Source organism: Xiphophorus couchianus, chromosome 20 (genome assembly GCF_001444195.1).
Source record: "Xiphophorus couchianus chromosome 20, X_couchianus-1.0, whole genome shotgun sequence".
In the NCBI taxonomy this organism is placed as follows: Eukaryota; Metazoa; Chordata; class Actinopteri; order Cyprinodontiformes; family Poeciliidae; genus Xiphophorus; species Xiphophorus couchianus.
In genome coordinates, this window is record NC_040247.1 from 9680215 (window position 1) to 9698803 (window position 18589).

At 36.0% G+C, this 18589-nt stretch overlaps 2 protein-coding genes across 6 annotated transcripts in view; one reads left to right on the forward strand and one right to left on the reverse strand.

Annotated features, from left to right (window-relative positions):
- Window positions 1-3795, forward strand: part of snta1 (syntrophin, alpha 1) — a 36103-nt gene extending 32308 nt beyond the window's left edge. The window contains exons 6-8 of the mRNA XM_028002404.1: window positions 634-830; window positions 1373-1560; window positions 2628-3795. Of these exons, the coding sequence (XP_027858205.1) occupies window positions 634-830; window positions 1373-1560; window positions 2628-2720 (478 nt within the window). The 3' untranslated portion in view covers window positions 2721-3795. The remainder of the gene's footprint in view (window positions 1-633; window positions 831-1372; window positions 1561-2627) is intronic.
- Window positions 3796-16517: 12722 nt separating this feature from the next.
- The window catches only part of tox2 (TOX high mobility group box family member 2), a 122642-nt gene continuing 120570 nt past the window's right edge, over window positions 16518-18589 (reverse strand). For all 5 annotated transcript variants that reach the window (XM_028003381.1, XM_028003378.1, XM_028003383.1 and 2 more), the window contains one exon: window positions 16518-18492. In XM_028003381.1, coding sequence (XP_027859182.1) covers window positions 18450-18492 — 43 coding nt within the window. In that variant the 3' untranslated portion in view covers window positions 16518-18449. The remainder of the gene's footprint in view (window positions 18493-18589) is intronic.

Below are 18589 nucleotides of genomic sequence, written 5' to 3' on the forward strand. Positions count from 1 at the left end.
GAGATTTCTGAGCTTAGACCAATATCCCATTCAATTTAAGAGAATAAAGTTTTTTTATGTTTCAGATCTATAATAATTTACTGACCCCTTTTCAACAAAAATCTCACTTCTTTTCTCATTATATTGTATGTTAAGTTTAACATTGAGCTGATAAAAATGTATAAATCCTTCACAAAAATTATGTTTGTGTTTAAAAATGTATTTTTTGTGACCAGTTGGTACCCTCAACTTGCTGATTTTGACCCATGTGGCAGAAACCTTAGAATTTTCTTCTCTTCATACATCGCACACACCAAATCCTCACTTTTAAAAGTAACTGTCATACATACACTTTGTGCCTCGCCCTGATCAGTTTGTTTTTTTTCTCCACTGGTTTGTGAGCTCATGCTCACACTTTCCATAACTGAACCACTGAACAGTTTGTGTCATAACTTCCATAGCTTTAGTTGGAAAACATTAGTCCTCATAGGAGCTATGAGTCATGTATGTTTCCGTCACTCTCTCTGCTGTGGATTCTGCACCTTGTTTTCCACATAGGTAGCAGTTTCATCTTTAACCACAGTCTATCCTATAATTCCTAATTGCAATCTTTTCAGCCACATTCTGGTGATATTTTCTTCTTTCTCCCCAAAGGCTGGTCCACTCTGGTCCTGGAAAAAGTTCCTCTCTATTGGACTCTGAGTTGTCATTCGGCTTGCGTTCAGGCACCAAGCAGGGCGTAGAGACTCATGTGTTCAGAGTGGACACTGCCAAGGAGCTGTCCACGTGGACTCATCTGTTGGTCGAGGGTTGCCACAATGCTGCAGAACTCATCAAGGAGGTCACAGCAGGTAAAAAGATCCAAAATACCATATCAATGTCTGTTTTTATAGTTGCTAAGTAAAGAGCAGTCGCTGATCTCTTCTAAAGTAAAAATATAACACTGCTGTGGGTTTGAAATTCATTGATTTGGTTCTTACATTAACATATCACAGTTAAATTGTATTTCTTACTTTGTTAAGGTTTCATAAAGCATCTTCACTGCTCTAGTCTAAGTATGTTACTGACTTATTGAACAGTGCCCTAATGCACACTCAGCACATTGCATTCAATCACTAGATAGAGTAGTATCATTACACTGCCATCTGGTGGTAATATTAGGTGGTACAGAAAGACATGGATTTTGAATTAATCTAAATTAACGTTTACATCAAGTAAAGTTTAGAGAAATTTTGATTTCATGGGAGTAAAAAGCTTGAATGCTTCTTTTGTCATGTCAGCATATTAAGGCGTCACAGTCCAAAAAGACTACAGGAAAGATTTAAATCTCTGTCCAGTATTAACATTCCCTCAACTTGGTCAGGTTTTAAACTATCTTTTTGTGTGTGTGCAGCCTGTAGTTGGAATGGAAAAGAGTGCATGCTGGGAGTCCACATTGACGACGGCTTCACGCTATTCACAGATGAAATGGGTGTCAGGAAAAATATTCTCCTCCAGCAGCCTTTTGAGCGCCTCCGAATGTCCTCAGATGATGGAGTCCGTATGATGTTTCTCGACTTTGGAGGCCCGGAGGCTGAAATTGTAAGAAACACTTTATAGGTTGTATTAAATAATTACTAACAAAAAATTTTCTGTGTGTGGGAGGATATATTGAATGTGTCGAACATGAAAGCAGGACTGTGATTGGGGACAGTCTGGTGAATTGATTAGCACAGACATGGAAAAGTTGCGCATATCAAAGGAATTGTCCTTTTGTGTGCAAGGAAGCAACAAGGTTAATAAAAAAAAAACATACAAAAAGAGACAGATTTTTTTTAGTAAAATATATCTAGAAATTAATCATAATCACTCAGAAAAATATGTCAGTTCAAAATATGTAAGTTCTCCAACTAATGTATTCACCAGCATTTAGGGGATGTATATAAGAAGAAAAATGTTACTTGTTTAAAAATATCTACAGTCAGAGTAACAACTAAAAGTTTAAAACTGTTTACAAGGATTAAAGTTTGTCTTTGCTCAATCAGCAGAGATTGTAAAGAAGATAAAACATCTCCAAACTCTTAACAAACTGCTCCAAAGAGCATGTTGGAGTCAAGTCACCATCACAACTATAAGATCTGATCTGTATCCAGGGGCCTTGAAAAGCAGCTCTCCTGTCCTACCATCACGAACATACTGTATCTTTAACATATGCGGCGAACTTTTGTCAAATGAGACTTAGAGTTAGATTAAACATTAGGCCAAAATTCTCTGTAGATTTGTGTAGAGTAAAACAAGGGACAAATATGTGGAATAGCACTCCATGGCTAAAAGTTTGTATGGTGGACTACTGTATATGTAATGCAGTAGACCTGTTTTTCATCCAAAGATCCTGGGAGTCTTAGATATCATCTATCAAGTTTGGTATGGAACTCAAACTTGGTTGTCAGTTGGACAGTGATTCAAAACATACACTATAACTGAATCAAGACATCCATCCATCCATTGTCTCTAGAGTTTAAGTTTAGCTGCGACTTTAAACATATATTTTTGTTTTTTGGTAGTAGATGGATAAAGGATCAATGTTAACCATTGTATTTCATGAAGTCCTATAAAGGACTATCAATATACAAACACCCTGATTTATTCTCATCTCTCTCTGCTCTTAGAAACTGGACCTTCGCTGCTGCCCAAAGACCTTAGTGTTCATCATCCACTCTTTCCTTTCTGCTAAGGTCAAGCGACTTGGCCTCCTGGCATGATAAAGGCCAGCTATCCATAACATCAAAATAGGAATATTCAGTGAAACACACACCAGCCCCAGAAGACCTTCAACAAAAGAGCCGGGGAAGTGAAGCTGATAGGCTCATTTTTCAGCCGTTAAGCCTTATCGTTTTTGGTCAGGCTCTCTCGTCTTTAAAAAAAAAAATGAAGAGAAAACTGGAACACTGATGGACTTTTTTTTATTATTGTAGTTAGATAAAAGATGTTTTTACAGATACTTCAGGTCAGCAATCATGTAAGGGGTCTATATCTGTCAAAGCTGTCTAAATAGGTCAGGCCACTTCATGATGGGAAACTGTAAGAATGTGACAGCCAGTTTCTTAATGTTTTTAAGCTTACCGTCACAACCATCTTTTTCTTCAGTTTGATTTTATGAGTCACAGCAGGCTTTTGTCATAAGCATCTTTTCATCTTTCAATCCCTGCTTCATGAACATCTTGATTGATGTTGGACAAACATTTTTCAGTATCAGAGGAGTGACAGATTGACGTGGCTGATTGTAACATGATCAATAGCCTGTGCTGAACAGAGAACAGCTAAACCGACATGCTGTTTGCTCAAAGTTTTTCATCAACCTATTGGATTTAGTTCTCTTTTTTAGCAATGTGGTATGGTCTATAAAAAGAAATAAGCATGTCTTTGTAATGTTACAAGCTGAAAATCGAATGACTCTTCTTTAAATAAAAGAGATTGCAACCTTTAATCCCAGTGGTAAAAAGAAGCTAATATTAATGCAACAGTAACTTTTATTTATATTCAGGAAAGACAGATTTTATGTCACATATTCAAAATTTATTTTATTAGTTTGAATTAAAGATATAAAAATGTGTTTACATCCTAAAGTGTGTGATTATTTTATTCATCAATGTTAACTTTTTTGTAGTTTGGGGCCTTCTCTAATATCAAATATCTAGACACTAAAAACACATATAGTAATATATGTTCTAAAACCTGTTTGCTCAAGAAAATTAATGTATTGTATATTATTTAAACAAAGGTGTGCCTTGCAAGGTTGTTTGTATATAAACATGTAATAAACTTTGTTAACTTTTATTTATTGATGCATTTGCCTTTGTAATTTACAGGCTTCTCTACTCTTTTTGGAGATACTTACAAAATAATTCTTACTTGCTGGCTCTCGGATTTTGTCACATTACATCCACAATCTTCAAATGTGTTTTATTTGGATTTTATTGAACCATCACACAGTAACACATAACTGTGAAGTGGAAGAAAAGTGGTGTAAAGTGTGTTTTTTGGGGGGTGGGGTTTACGTCTCCAAAGACTTTCAACAACTGACTCATTCTCTGCTAGATTTTTGCTACAAAGCAACTCAAGCTTAATCAGATTGGATGGAGATCTTTTAGGAATGTCAATTTTCTAATGTTCCTATAACTGTTCTCCTAGATTTAAGTCTGGACTATGACTGGGCCTTTCCAACCAGTCAATATGCCTTGATGTGAACCTTTCCATTGCAGATCTTACTGTATGTTTAGGGTCATTATTCTGCCAGAAGGTAACTCTCCGCTAAAGTCTCAAGTCTGTTGCAGCTTCAAACAGGGTTTTTTTCAGAATTGTACTGTATTTTTGCTCCATTTGTCATACCATTAACTCTAAAAGGTATGCCCATACCATGATCCTGCCATCACCATGTTGGTTGTTTCAGGGTGATATGCGGTGTTCCAACATGCACGGCATTCTGCATTCAGACCAAAAAGAGATTATCACATAAAATCCCCTAAAACACACTGAACTTTGTGGTTTCATTATGCCAAAATGTGAAGATATATGAAGGGTATGAAAACATTTAAATGTACCATAGAAGTGAGTTTTTACATCAAAATATTTCAGTCAGGTTTTTCGGTGGTGCTTCAAGCAGCAGATCTTGATGTTTTTATTTAAGTCCCAGTTGGTGCTCTGTTCATTTCACTAAAGTCCAGACAGATCTGTAGAATGGACAGAGCACAGCAATGATGACTATGACAATGTGATGCTTAAGTCAGCAGGGTTGGTAATTGGAACAGTTAGACCTGCTGCTAGCCAGTGTAAAAAGGAGCAAACAAAGACTGTGCTCTCATGTGCTTTTTATTGCCATTAAGCAGTGTTATCAGTAAGGTGCAGATGCTGTGTCAGTCTTTGTGTGTACTTAAAAAAAAAAAAAAACGCCTGTTTCCGTTTGTGTGTGCCACAATAGCAAATACAAGCAGGGTAGTATAGTAATAACAGCACAGGCTGGATAACAAATCAGAATACAGTGTTCATATTTGATCATGTCCCCTATTCATTTCTCCCCCACCCTCTTGTTGAAATGTTGTCATAGTAACAGCAGGGCACACTCATCCTCACGGCATCCAGCTCTTTTTCACTGAACTATGGTTTTGCTCTTGAAATTGCCAATCAGCCCCTCAGATTCACTTGGTATGAAGGGAGGAGACAATGTGAATATATTTTGATTAACGGGAGTGGAAGGGTACTTTGGACGGAGATGAAGGGAAGAAAAATATAGCAAAATATGATGTTCATTGGGGGAGAAGGAGCAAAGATGTTGCATAAAATTGCACAAATGCTGGGATCTTTTTTTGTTGAATTCTGGAAAGCTAGTCATATATTTCTAACTAAGACTGACAACATATTTTCTAATTGGCAATGACAGACTTTAGATAAAACCTCTGCATGAAAAAACTTCACATGTAGACAGAAATTTTAAAAAATATGTTCATAGGCTGGAAATAATATTGTTGATATTTATCAATAATGTAAAGCATTCATGTGTTTTATGACCTTGCAATGCCTCTTATTGTTCAACCCATTTATTGTTTCAAAGTGTGACACATTGTTTTCATGGAATTGTCATTGAGATTAGATATGCATTGTTAACTTCATTACGTTATGGTTACATAAATGTGTTCAATAACAACATTTGCTTATCCAGTAGCTTGCCACCACCAGAGTGTAAATATATGTGTGAAAATGTGAATGAGTGAATGTAGTGTAGTTACCATGTCTTAAACCGAAATTGAACATATCCTCAAACAGATACAGACATAAATGTGTGAAACAGATCACTGTAAAAGAACCACCAAAACATTCAAAAATGTAAATAAATGTAAATAAAATCTCAAGAAATTAATGAGCAAATATAGTGTAGAGTACATAGAATAAGCAGTATAAAGTACACTCTACTGTAAAAGAGACTGAGGCAACAGCTGAGACTGTTTCTAGTTCTCAGAAAAAGAATCTGCCCCTCAAAGTTCTCATAATATTATGACTGCTGTCAACACTTATGGTCTATTTTCATACTTACGCTTCTAAGATTCACTTTTTGTTTTCCCAGGACCAGATTAGACAATTTCATTATAAAATGTTGTGTATTATATTTATAAACAACATATCTTTGATCTCATTAACTCATGAAAATCTGATCAATGTGCTGTATTTGCATATCTTTTGCTTTTCTTCTGGGCTTATTGCACACATTTCACACCAAAACATGTTTGTCTCGGGATGTAGAACTGTCTCCTGGTATAACTGTGGAAGCTTCAGTGATTTGAAGATTGTTCCCAAGGATTAATCACAGATCCTAGGGTTGGACAATAAATCAATAACAATATATATTGTGATAGACATTTGATCACTATTAATAGATAATAAATCTGATGGAATATTTGACATTCAACATTTAGAATATGTGATCAATGGAGATCGCTGAACTCCAATCCAGAACCATGCAGCATTCTGGTAGATGTAGGCAGCAGAAAGACTTTAGTTGCTCAAACTCTCACATGAGCTAAGCGAGGTGGGTGGCATCAACTAACTCACACGCTCTTTGGTTACCTAGCAACAACTGCTTGAGAAACTTGCACAGTAGCAGATTCAGGTTTCGCCACCGTTTCTCATGACTTCTTAAAAATAAACAATGACATAGAATGAAAACTGGATAAAACCGAAAAGATCACACATACACATGTATATTTAAACTAGAAAATGAATCAATAATTATCTATTGACAATCATGAATATCATATCATCCAGCCCTAGGAGATCCACAACTGTTTTGCTGACTTCTTACCAGAATTTTCCATGATGTCACACAAGGCAGCAGTTTCATTGAGGTGCTGTGTGGAAACACCTCCACAATTGTGCTTCCATTATAATCAAATATTGTAAATTTTTCTATCAGAAGCTTCCAAAGCTTGAATTAAAATAAAGTGAAAAGAATCTCTCAGATGCTTTCACATATTTTTTTCTTATTTGGTATTTGAAATAATTTTAATAATCCTAACTTATTAAAAACTGGACAGGTTTTAGATTGATTTAACATCAGAAGTGCAGTGTGAAAAGAAAATAAAGGTTGTGTGTACTTTGGTAACATATGTGGACACTTGGGTTTTTCACCCAAAATTACACAGATGTTTAATATGTTTACAGATTGGAAATTACATATGAATACTCTGAAACATCCATGATTTTTTATGTTCTGTTGTTGTTTTACTCGATTTACTCTAAAACCATTAATTTTACCACATCTACAATTTTGGCTAAAACAGTTAAGTGGTTCATTTTCATTACTAACATTTTATAATTAATTAAATATAACTAATATAAATGTGTAGCCTTTTTCAACTGTTTAAATATGTTAAGACTCGAACAAAGATCTGCCAATGGCTAAAAAGAATGTGACTATTTCACCAAACTTGACAGAATATTTGTGTAGGCATGATATTTATAACACTGCATAAATGATCAACTGCAAACTTCACCATTTAAACTTCATTTAGGAAGAGTGGGATAAAATGTATCCACAGAGTAATCTCAGGCAGTTGACAAGTTAAGTTATGTCCCCATAAATGCAGTTCCACAAGCTATAAAATCATGGGAACAAAGCCTTTTGTTTTGTTATGATAGAAAAGCACACAATTTGTAAGTATTTAGTCGTCTAATTCACGTTGAAAAAACATTCATATTTACCGTAGATTTTTAATAAGCACTCATTCATAAAATGCTTCAGTTGATATAAACTTTACACATCTTTATATCATCATGACTATACAGTAGGCTGAACTGGTGCAACACATTATATGTATAGCTAGCAGGTGGCAGTAGAGTATCAGGTATGGGAGGAAAAGTGCTGCTGCTAGGTTTTACAGACAGTAGGGGTCTCTGTGTCTCCACAATGAATATTTTTAAAGACAGTGGTGGTGTTGAAAAGAGAAAAGAGACTGAGAACATTACAGCATTGATTGGTTCTGACCAAATCCCGAGCAGGACATCCCACAATATCCCTAACTGTATCCCGCCTTCCCAACACCCTCTCCACAAACACAAAAGAACAAGAGAAAGGAAAGCGGACAAGAGATTAATACCGAGGCTCTCTCTGAGCAATTCATATTAAAACTGGAGAAGCATGTTATCTATTTTCTCACACTCATCCATTGTGCTCCTTTTCCGGAGAGGCATTCGAGCCGAAGCAGGATTCAACATGAATCAAATGGGACCTTTAAGGAACTGCGCAATAGTGACAACACTTAGTACAATGAGAAAACATTTCAGACTCACACAAAATCCACAGGAACAAACTGCAATCACTCCTGTATCACTTTCTCAATAGAACCATGTCAAATCTGTACAGAAGGGATGGGCTGAGGCTGCTGCTGAATCCTGTGTCATTGGAAAGTCATTCTTCCAAGCTTAATCAATCTAGGTTGTTTGATTCAATTCAAACTCCCTCCTAGGCAGAAGAGGGGAGAGGAAAAGCAAAGCAGAAAATGAGAGTCGACTTGACTCTCTAACTTTGACAAGGATTCTCACCATCTTTTGTCTACTTTCGTTCTCACTTTTTCTCTCATCGTCTGCCTGCAGGCAGGAATTATAGCTGCTCATTTCATGCTAAGCCATAGTTTGATTTATTTATTTATTTTCCAGTCACCACTATTTTTTTTAAATGTTATTACTGCTGTATGTCTTAAAGACTAGGTTAAGGTTATTAAATATTCCAAAGCGAATAGTATTTCCTCTCAAGTAAGCTCCTTGGAAATATTCCATCAGGGTACCCTTTTATTCTTTCCAAATGTAGTTATGAATTTTAAAGTAGACTTGTATTACTTGGGGAGAGAGACGTGTGATCAGAATACAGAACAAAGACTACATTGGACTTTCTTCTTCTTGGAACATCGGAAAGGAGACAGGAAAGGATAAAGAGAAGAAATTGTGTTTAGTTTGGCTAATTTGGCTAATCCTATTTTTTTCCCTCTTTCTTCAATTTACTACAATTATGTTTAGTCAAATTCTCTTCACAGTCCTAAGTAAGTAAGCTGTAGTTTTGTTTTAAATATAGATTTACTTTATTCCGTAGCAATGCTGATACAGTTTTTAATAGGCAATCAAATTCAGTACCATCAGCCATCCTTCCCCTCCCTGACTGATTTTTTTTTTATTTTTTAGTATTCATGAGCATATGCTACTGTGTGAAGTCCCCTGTCAATAAATATGCACAGTCTTAATTGTTCCCATCATAATTAGACTACAATTCTGTTCTTTTTGGCTCAGGTGTGTGTCAAAGCTCTTTCTTTTGTCTGCGGCTTGGCACCTCTAATGATTTCCATGACAATCGTTTGAGTGAGTGAGCAAGTGAGAAAGGGAGAGAGACAGAGAGCAAAAGAGAGAGAGAGGAGGTGAGAAACAGTTGCTGGAATAAAGCCCCTTTCTCAATCTGAATAGCTTATTAATAGAGCTGGTCCTGGGCAAACAGATGGCAGCTGCCAAAAAACAAACACAGAAATCACAGAAATGAAAAACCCTAATTCAATTAAGTGGGAAGCATTCCTCTCTGCAGCGGTTATTGAGCAGTTTCCTTTAATTTGATAATCCATTTTCAAAAGAAATAGATGAAAAATGTGCTTCCACCCCATCCCCTGAAAACTCTCCTGTATTTTTATCTGAAGCTGACAAGCAGAGAATGCAGAGGCCGCAGGCTGCATGTATGTGGATGTTGGGGAAAAAGGGATTTAAGTCATTACATGGCTCATAATTAACAAATGTAATTAAACTTACTAATGAAGATTTAAAATGGAGCAGTAATGTGAATTAGTGTTTCAGATTAAAACAGTCCATATGGATAAGTGAGCTCAGTTCTGTAGTAATTACTTAGCAGAATATCTGTTATTATGACTGAAATCAGTAGTCTTTTCTATAATTTCTATCAGTATTTTGTCAAATTAGATTTGCTCTAGTAACAAAACGACAGTGTAATGGTTTAAGAAAAAAAACTAACTGTTATTGTTGTCTGTTCTGGTTAGTGTGCATAATTTGACAAGGCACATAAAAGTAATTCAATTCGCGTCACTAGACATAGTGTAATGTTCCTGTTATGTATGCATTTCAGTGGGCGGGTTTGGATTTACCAGGGCTCAAGCTATGTGAAAAGAAGTATATTGAAGAAGAAATGTAAGGTTTATAGCAAATTAATGTGTCACTCAGAGATCAATGGAAGAAAGATTCTTCTTCTTGCATAAAAACTCAAAATAACTTAATCTTCTTGTTCAGTATTCAAAATAAACTTTGCGTATTGTTTAAAAACCTTGCAAAACCTTAATGATATTTTATTAAATTGTTTGAGAATTTAAATCAACAAATGCCTATGTCAATACAGGCAAATCAAAAAGCAGAGCAGTGTTACAAATAATTTGACAAAAGAAAGCCAAGATTTTATTTATTTTCATAACTGGCATAAATGGAACCAGTATTTAGACCTACTTTATATGCCATAAAACACTATATTCAGAGGAATCCATGTTGACTTGGATTTAACTTCAAGCTTTACATCTCAATTTAAATATAAAAAAAAATTACTTGTTTCTTGTTAAAATTCAAACAACCAATACAAACTGTAACTTTACTAAACTCGTTACCCTTTTCCTCACAACTGAGACCAAGGCCAAAACAATGTTTCCAAAAATAATTTTCTCGGATGTTGGCCAAACCAAAATAGATTGAAAAATGTTAAATAAAAACAAAACAAGAAAAATCTTATTCATCTTCTCATTTGCTCTTGCTGCAAATGATCACCTAGCCTGTCACATTCTGAGGGGATCCACTACAACGTTGACAAAACAGAAGTAAAACACTTTCATCACATTCGCTCTTGCAACCTAGTTTTCACAGTGTAACCTTCATCAGGATTTGTATGGAGGCACCTGGAGCTCTCCGTGAATGACTTTCACCAGGATGATTTTTTTTTTCTTCTTCAAATTTAATCCCAAGTTAGAATTCAATCCTCATTTTTCACTCGCTCCATGCCTTTGAAGTCAATTTCTCTAAAACCGGTGAGACTGATTGAAAACACTTTGGAGTGATAGAAAGTATCATTACTTAGAAGAGACACAGACAGGGATAAAACTAAACCAAAGAGAGGGAAAACACTCAGGTAGATTTGATTCTAATGAATGCAGATGCATCTGACGAAAATAAATGTCCCATGGGAGGAAAAAAGAAGACCTAAATAGAAGATGAGGGGCTTTAAAGATGAAGCAATTTATTGGATTTGAAATATGAAAATTACAATCATGCACCAAGCATTCTGGATTCTGCAGGTACATAAACACTGTAATTGATGAGGAAGGAAAACTACTTGAGCATGACATACAATCTTGTTTGTTTGCACTTTAACTTTGGGAGAGCTCAAACCTAAATCAGAAATGAAAGATTTTATTTTTGTCATATTTTTCAAAGCAATAACAAAATATGAAACAATTTTCAGAGAAAAATATAGTTGGAGTCTATCAGAGTTGGCTTGTGAGAATACTGGATAATTCTTTTATAAAAAAAATAACGCTATATTTTTTCTCGTTTTTTAATTACCAGTAGTTATTTTATGCTCTTTACACATTTGCTTAACAGTGGCAAAACTCATTATGATTAATGTGCATAATATGTTTTAATACATGAAAATAAAGGTAAAAATAAACACTAACAATGATGATTTTCAATTATCAACTGTAAACTGAATGTGGAACAAGATCTCTAACTCGTCATGTATGGAAAGCTTTCCCCAGATTGTATTGAAGTCATACAATCTTCAATGTATGACTTACCAATATTGTTCATTTGCTGGAGATGGTTTTTTAGTTTCAGTAATCAAGAAATTGTTGCAGACGATCCAAGAGGTCAAAACCCTGATTGTACGTTCAAGTAGTCTCTTGTGTCTTATACCAGTTAGGAGCAGTCCTTGCCTCGATTTCCCATTCTGGCCATTTTTAGCAAAGACAATCTTCCCTGCTTTTCAGGAGAATAAAAACAGGGACAACAAAGGTATTTTTTACACGCAAACAATTGACAGATACTGTCCTTTTTAAAAGTGAGGTCAGGCTCTTTCCAGCAGACACTTGACAACATAATTTTTCATTGCTATGAGTGAGACATTTTGGTACTTTATCAAATTGCGAGCTCTTTTTCATATATTTTTCTAGAAGTGTGGACCTTTCACACACTGGACAGTGATTACATTTTTCGGTGTTTTCTATATTTCAAAAAAAATATTGAAGAACATCTAATCAGCACTGTTTCAAATAGTGTCTCTTGAATTCAAAGTAATGTGAGTGCGACTGATATGTTATGTTTGCTGTATATTGGCAAAGCTTGTTCCACAGCTTGGTTGCTATGGTACTGATTTTTAAGAACAAGGACCTTTTTTGCCAGCCAAATGGTAGGACTGTCTATTATACAACATGCCAACATGCTGCACTACATTCAGTTGAATCTGTTCCCAATCTGATCTTCAGGCTAATTCAAACACTGTTACATGCCATATGCATGACAGAGACGAATACCTAACTTCCTAAGTAACTACAATGTTATCTCATAACAACTTTTAAATCCCAGACATCTGGAGCAGAACCTCATTTCAATAACATAACCGTTTGTTTCACAAACTCTCTCCATCACGCAGTTATCAGAGGATCTGAGGTGCAGCATGTGTGGGCGATATTGCTCAAACAGAACAGCTGTGGTGTTTAACAAACATCTAAAATGACTACGTATGGCTGGTCGTGTTTCTGTGGCTCGACTCTGAGGTGATCCAGTGCATAACGAGACCTGCCTTTCACAGACGACTGAAGGGGGTTATGAGAAAATGGTTATATGTGTGGTTCTCGTTTTGACTCATCTGTACTTCATGTCAAGATTTAAGAACTGCTGAGGTGTGAGAAAAAGTGTGGCTTCTTTATTTTAGCTCTTAGTCAAAAGGTTTTCAGTGGGGATGAGGACACATGTCCCATAAAGACGCCAGGCAAATATGAGGGGTCATGTGAGGAACGAGGGTGGGGGGACTAACTTCTGATTAAGAAGTTTATCTTTGTGTCACCATTGTTTTAATGCCCAGATCCACAACCTAGCAATCAGCAAGAAATTCAAAAACATTGAATTTATTTACAGCTTGGTCTTCCTACAGAGGAAACTGACATCATGGTATATAAACATCCTATAAAATATGTCACAAAAATAGCCAAACTCGGATATGTTTGGCTAACAATATTTGTACTGAGAAATCTTTGCACATGTTGCATCAGAAATCTGACTCTAAACACACACTTTATACAATCTTTGAACTCATCTTACACTGTTGATAGTTTGATATTGAGAAATTTAAATTTGGTTTAATGGAGTCATAGAGAGAAATTCTCCATCACCCGATGTTTCACAATGATTCACAATGATTCACATGGAGAATTATAAGCAGAGAAGAAAAAGAGCTACGTTCTGACTGTTGCATGAAGGTGCAGCAACAAGTTTGTACGTTATTTGTTAGCTCTATCACTAAAACAGGAAATTGGTTTTGTTTGGCCACCGCACGTAGCAAATAATGGTTTTCAAAGTTTACATTGCAGGTACCTTGGATTACGTCAATATCTACAAGTGTGAAACCACAGTGCTGCTTGCCACACGGCACGACCCTGCGGATAGATTTTATTGTGTTCTGTTTGTTTGCTACATTATTTGGTGAATGTGCACAAGGACTGTAAAACTACTCCAATAAATAATTAATTACTGTTTGTTCTTTTAAAAAGGGGGTTTCCACCAATTCATTGTCATTATTTTTTTTTATCTCATAATCCTGTAATGATTATGATCAATTTGTTAATACCATACAAAAAAGGTATTAATTGCAATCAGAGTGAATGCGTCTGGATCATTCGATGAGAAATTGATAAATTATGTGCTGTACAGTCAGCAGAAAAAAGAAACCTTAACTGATTCCGAAGACAAAGCGAAACTCGTTTCTTGTCAAAACCGCCCACATTTCCTGCCGTTTGTTTCTCTGTTGCGCCATCAAAGTTGCAACTGGAAGATTTTGGGTGAATGCGACAGCTTCGGTGCATTTAGAGTTCACAACATGTAGTTGAGTTAGGTTTAACAATTTAAACACTGATCACCTAAAATCAACATTTATCTGTGCTAATAATAAAGTCTTGCAGATAATAGAAATACTACTCCTACTACTAACAGAAAATAGTTGGGTATGTCTTTTTCTCTTGTATAAATATTGCGCTGATGGTCACAGTCAGTTTGTGATCTTAAGCTCAAGCGTATGATCTGGCAGCCTGTTTTCAAGAAACAGGCTGCTTATTCTTGAAAATCCTCAAATGTGGTGGGCTTAAAACAATTCAAGAATAATGGAATAGCTTTCCTAATGATATAAAAGTATTTTTGCTTGATGGCAGTTATTGTCAACAAGGTTATAACAACAAGATCAATATAATGGCTACTTGTGTTTTTACATAGGGGCAATATGGGTTAGATATGTAACTACTTTCTCACGATATCTGAAATCATTTGAAAAATATGTTCTATTTTTTTTCCTCTGGTCATATAAAATATAAAAAATTTTTAAGTGATCTACAATATTGAGGCGTGTCAAAAACAATACAAATCCATTAGGGATTTATTTTACTGCCCAGTGGATAGATATTGCATACATTAACTACACTTGTAATAGAAATGTCCAGATTTGACCAGTCTAAATAATGTGTTTCTCCTACTCGAGCTAATGTGGTGCTTTTTGCAAGTCTTCCAGTTTTCAGAAATAGAAGTAAAAGCTTCCATGAATCCCAAATTGTCGTAAATGACCTTTGCACCATGTACAGATGTCACATAGTGCAGTCTGAACCACACAGTTCAGGTTTAATGGGGATATTTTACAGTTTAAACTAGGGACAACCAATTGCAGTGCAGATACCTTAAAAACGGTGATAAAGTTCTTTAGTGCCAAATTGGAAGCTGAAAGTGAGTCAAACTTTAGTGTCATTAGCTAGTTAAAGTGTGTGTCAGCATTTTCCTACTGACATGCACATGCGCAACACAGTATGCACCCACTACCCACTGACTAGATATGCTAAAAAGGAATAGAAAACCTGTTTAGAAAAACTGGCTGATGACATTTAACTGCTTTTAAGTGCTCATGGCACCCACAAGCTATGCACCCCTGAACACTTACATTTTCCATCAATATTAATTAAAGACTAGCGACACAATGTTTTTGGCTCTTAATGCTGCTCTACACATTCATAAATGTGATAATAAATCCAAACCAGTGTGTAAAAAATGTATGGACTTGGATAGAAATGTGTTGCATGTGCTTTAGATTTAGTATTGCACCTTTAGACAGATAACATGTTTTTATTATTGTAATCCACTAAATCAATCTACATAAAGTTATGTAAACTAAAATGGTCAGTGTTTGACAGGATCACATTGAAAACCACAACCATAAATTGCCTCTTTTTCACTACCGTTGGCCTCCTGACTTCAACTTGGGGATGAGGAATAGGATGAAAAGTGCTGACAAGAGTATCAAAATGATGCTGTCCCTTTGCAGTATTTATGACAGAATGACTATAGACAGTAAACGTCTAATGGAAGAGTGTGCTCGATTTATATTTTTGTAAAATAAGGGAGATCTCATTGTCACAATGCTGTTTTTGTAAGCACAAAGCTCAGGAACAGAGATTACGCTACGCAAAGAAAACACACACTTAGTTTCATATAGGATGATATTCATTTATGTACACAAAAGGCACAGGGCCAAGACTGTGTGGCTGCACCCAAACTCCCTCTTATCTGACACTGCATTAAGAATGTATGACTGTGATTTTCGTATAATGTGTGTCATATCACAAAGTGGCAGGTTTCCCAATTGTCCAATAATGATCTAGTTGCCAATTCAATGCCACCGTAGAAGAAACGGCAGGCAGGCATTAAATGAATAAAACATTGAATGTGAGGATCGTGACAGTTTCATTTCAATCTCTTCTAGACTTCTTTCATGAAGTCTCTAAGAAGATGTGTTTGCAATTGGGGTAAAATCAGCACTTGGACGGTTGCCTGAGTTTGTATGCGCATTGGATTTTTTTTCCCCGTACTCTTTATCTCACACTAGACGCCTACGATGCACTACTTTCACAAGCAAAAGCAAAACGTCTCCTTGCATCTGCTCCTCTGTTCGTTGAGATAGTTTACTGGCAATATCCATGCTGGCTGGTGCTCACTGTAGCCATCCATGGTTAATTAGCTAATGCCACTGGGGCTAAATATAAATACGGGAAACAAAACATGTGACCCCTCTAAAGTGTGGATATAAAGTGCAGAAGAGAGAGTTGGGGGTGTTTCTCTGCTTTTATGATAGCTATTATAAAATCTTCAACAAAAGGTGTGATCGTCTAATTGGAGAAAACGACAGAAGATGAAAATATGTCCATGGGGAAATGAAATGACATGTGTCAAGCTCACTTTTTGAACTTTTTTCTTTATTATGCAGGTCTGAAATAAAAGAAGCATTATGACAGAAAGTGATGCTGCTGGCAAGGAAAGAAAAAGAAGGCAGCATCCAAAATATATAAAAAAAATAACTAAATAATCATCCTTGTGATCGTCATCATCATTATTTATCAAACCAAAGCAGAGAATAATAAAATAAGAATAAAAATACACCTCCATTGTAAGAAGCAAAATTGATCTCATTTCTTTTATAAATAAGAAAACCTGTCAAACAGCTGATGGGTAACTAGCAAAAAAAGGAACAATGTAGGAATAACCATTTCAAATATTTATCATTACTTGTTTTACAAATAATATAACTACAGTTGGCAGTTTTTTTTTGTTTGTTTTGTATTTTTTTTACACAACTTAAAATGTTATTGTGTTGCAGCGACTAGAACTGAAATTCTGCTACACAAAAAGAGATAAAAACGAGATGTCTTTGTCAGCAAAATGCATTTTCCGTTAATCACACAAGAGTTAAAAACACAACCAAACACGAACCAGAAACTTATAAAAATTACTTGTGATGTGTATGTTCACGTTGCAGGTCCCCCCCTCCCCCTCCTGGGTGGTGAGGAGACAACATGGATACATTGGTCAGACAGCTAAACAAAAGAAGGGAGGGGTGATTATTTTGAGGCATTAATCCCACCCCCTACTTTCCTCTCTGAAACTTTACATCTCATTTTATCTCACAGCATTTCTTTTCCATCTCTGTGCTCTCTGTCTCTCACCTTGCTTTTTCTGTTTAATGGTCTGCAGGACATATATTGTATATTCGGTCTGAATTTTGTCTGAATAAAACAACAACACACGAGTGAGCACAGATTTAATGTGAGAGTGAAAGTGTGAAATACTCCTCCGAAATCCAGCTGCACGGGATTGTTAAATTCACAGGAAAGACTCAAACACAGAGAGAGTCACACTTACTAGTCCTCTGGTCGCACACACTCATACCACGCCATGAATGGGGTACATTCTAACGTCCTGACGTACTCACACACATACATTAACATACATGTACTTTTAGAGGAACAAATCTATTTGGACTTATAATTCCCAATTTGATTCCACAAAAGTGATATTTACAATCACACTGTGACAGCTCAGTAGACCTCTACAGGTCTTTATTAATAATAAAAAAGATTTGCTTTGTTTTTCTGTCTCATTCCCCACCAAGCCTTTAATCTTCTGGCCCATAAGCACAGCTACCATAACATCAAGGCCTATGCTCAACATACTAGGAGTTAATATTTCTCTATGATACAGGGCTTACTAGGAAAAATGCAAAAAAAGAGAGAGAGAAACAAAATAGCCAGCAAGAAATAAATAAGACAGAAACACCAACAAAAGCAAAGAAAACTACAAAAATAGGGTGGAAAAAAGGAGGAACACTTATTTTTTTCTACTTAAAGCTGAATGGGATCCCTAAGGGGTCTTTTTGATGGTGACACACAAGAGGAGCACTCCACAGCCCAGATCAGAGAGGGCTCAGGCATATAACTGAGGAGGCATGGAGGAGGAGGATGAGAAGGAGGAGAATGAGGAAGAAGAGGAGGAGGAAGAGAAGGAAAAGGGGGGAGGGATTTTATAAGTGCTTGGCAAATTTAAACAGCAAGAAGACTGTTAATACAATAAGTGGTACAGACAGTAGTCATCTAGTCAAAAAACTGGTCACAAACTCTAGAAACTGCAAGAAATAATAATTACATTAACAATGAAAAATAAACAGGTTGATGATAACAGTTTCAGGAATCTGAATGTGTTTGTGTGTGGCTGTATGTAAAGTGTACACATGATGTGAGAGGAAGGAGGTCGGGGCTGGGTGAGGAGAACAGAGCGGGATGAGAATAGACTCCTCGGTGTCGTCATTTGTCAGCAAAGGATAATCTTCAGTTTCAGGTGAGGTAGAGGGGCTTGTCCCTGCCTATCATGCTTCCACTGTAACACAAGAACAAAAAAAAAAAAGAAAAGAAATTAAACAAACAAAAATTTGCTGACTTTATTAACAAAAATAAAACATCAAAAGAATGTAAAA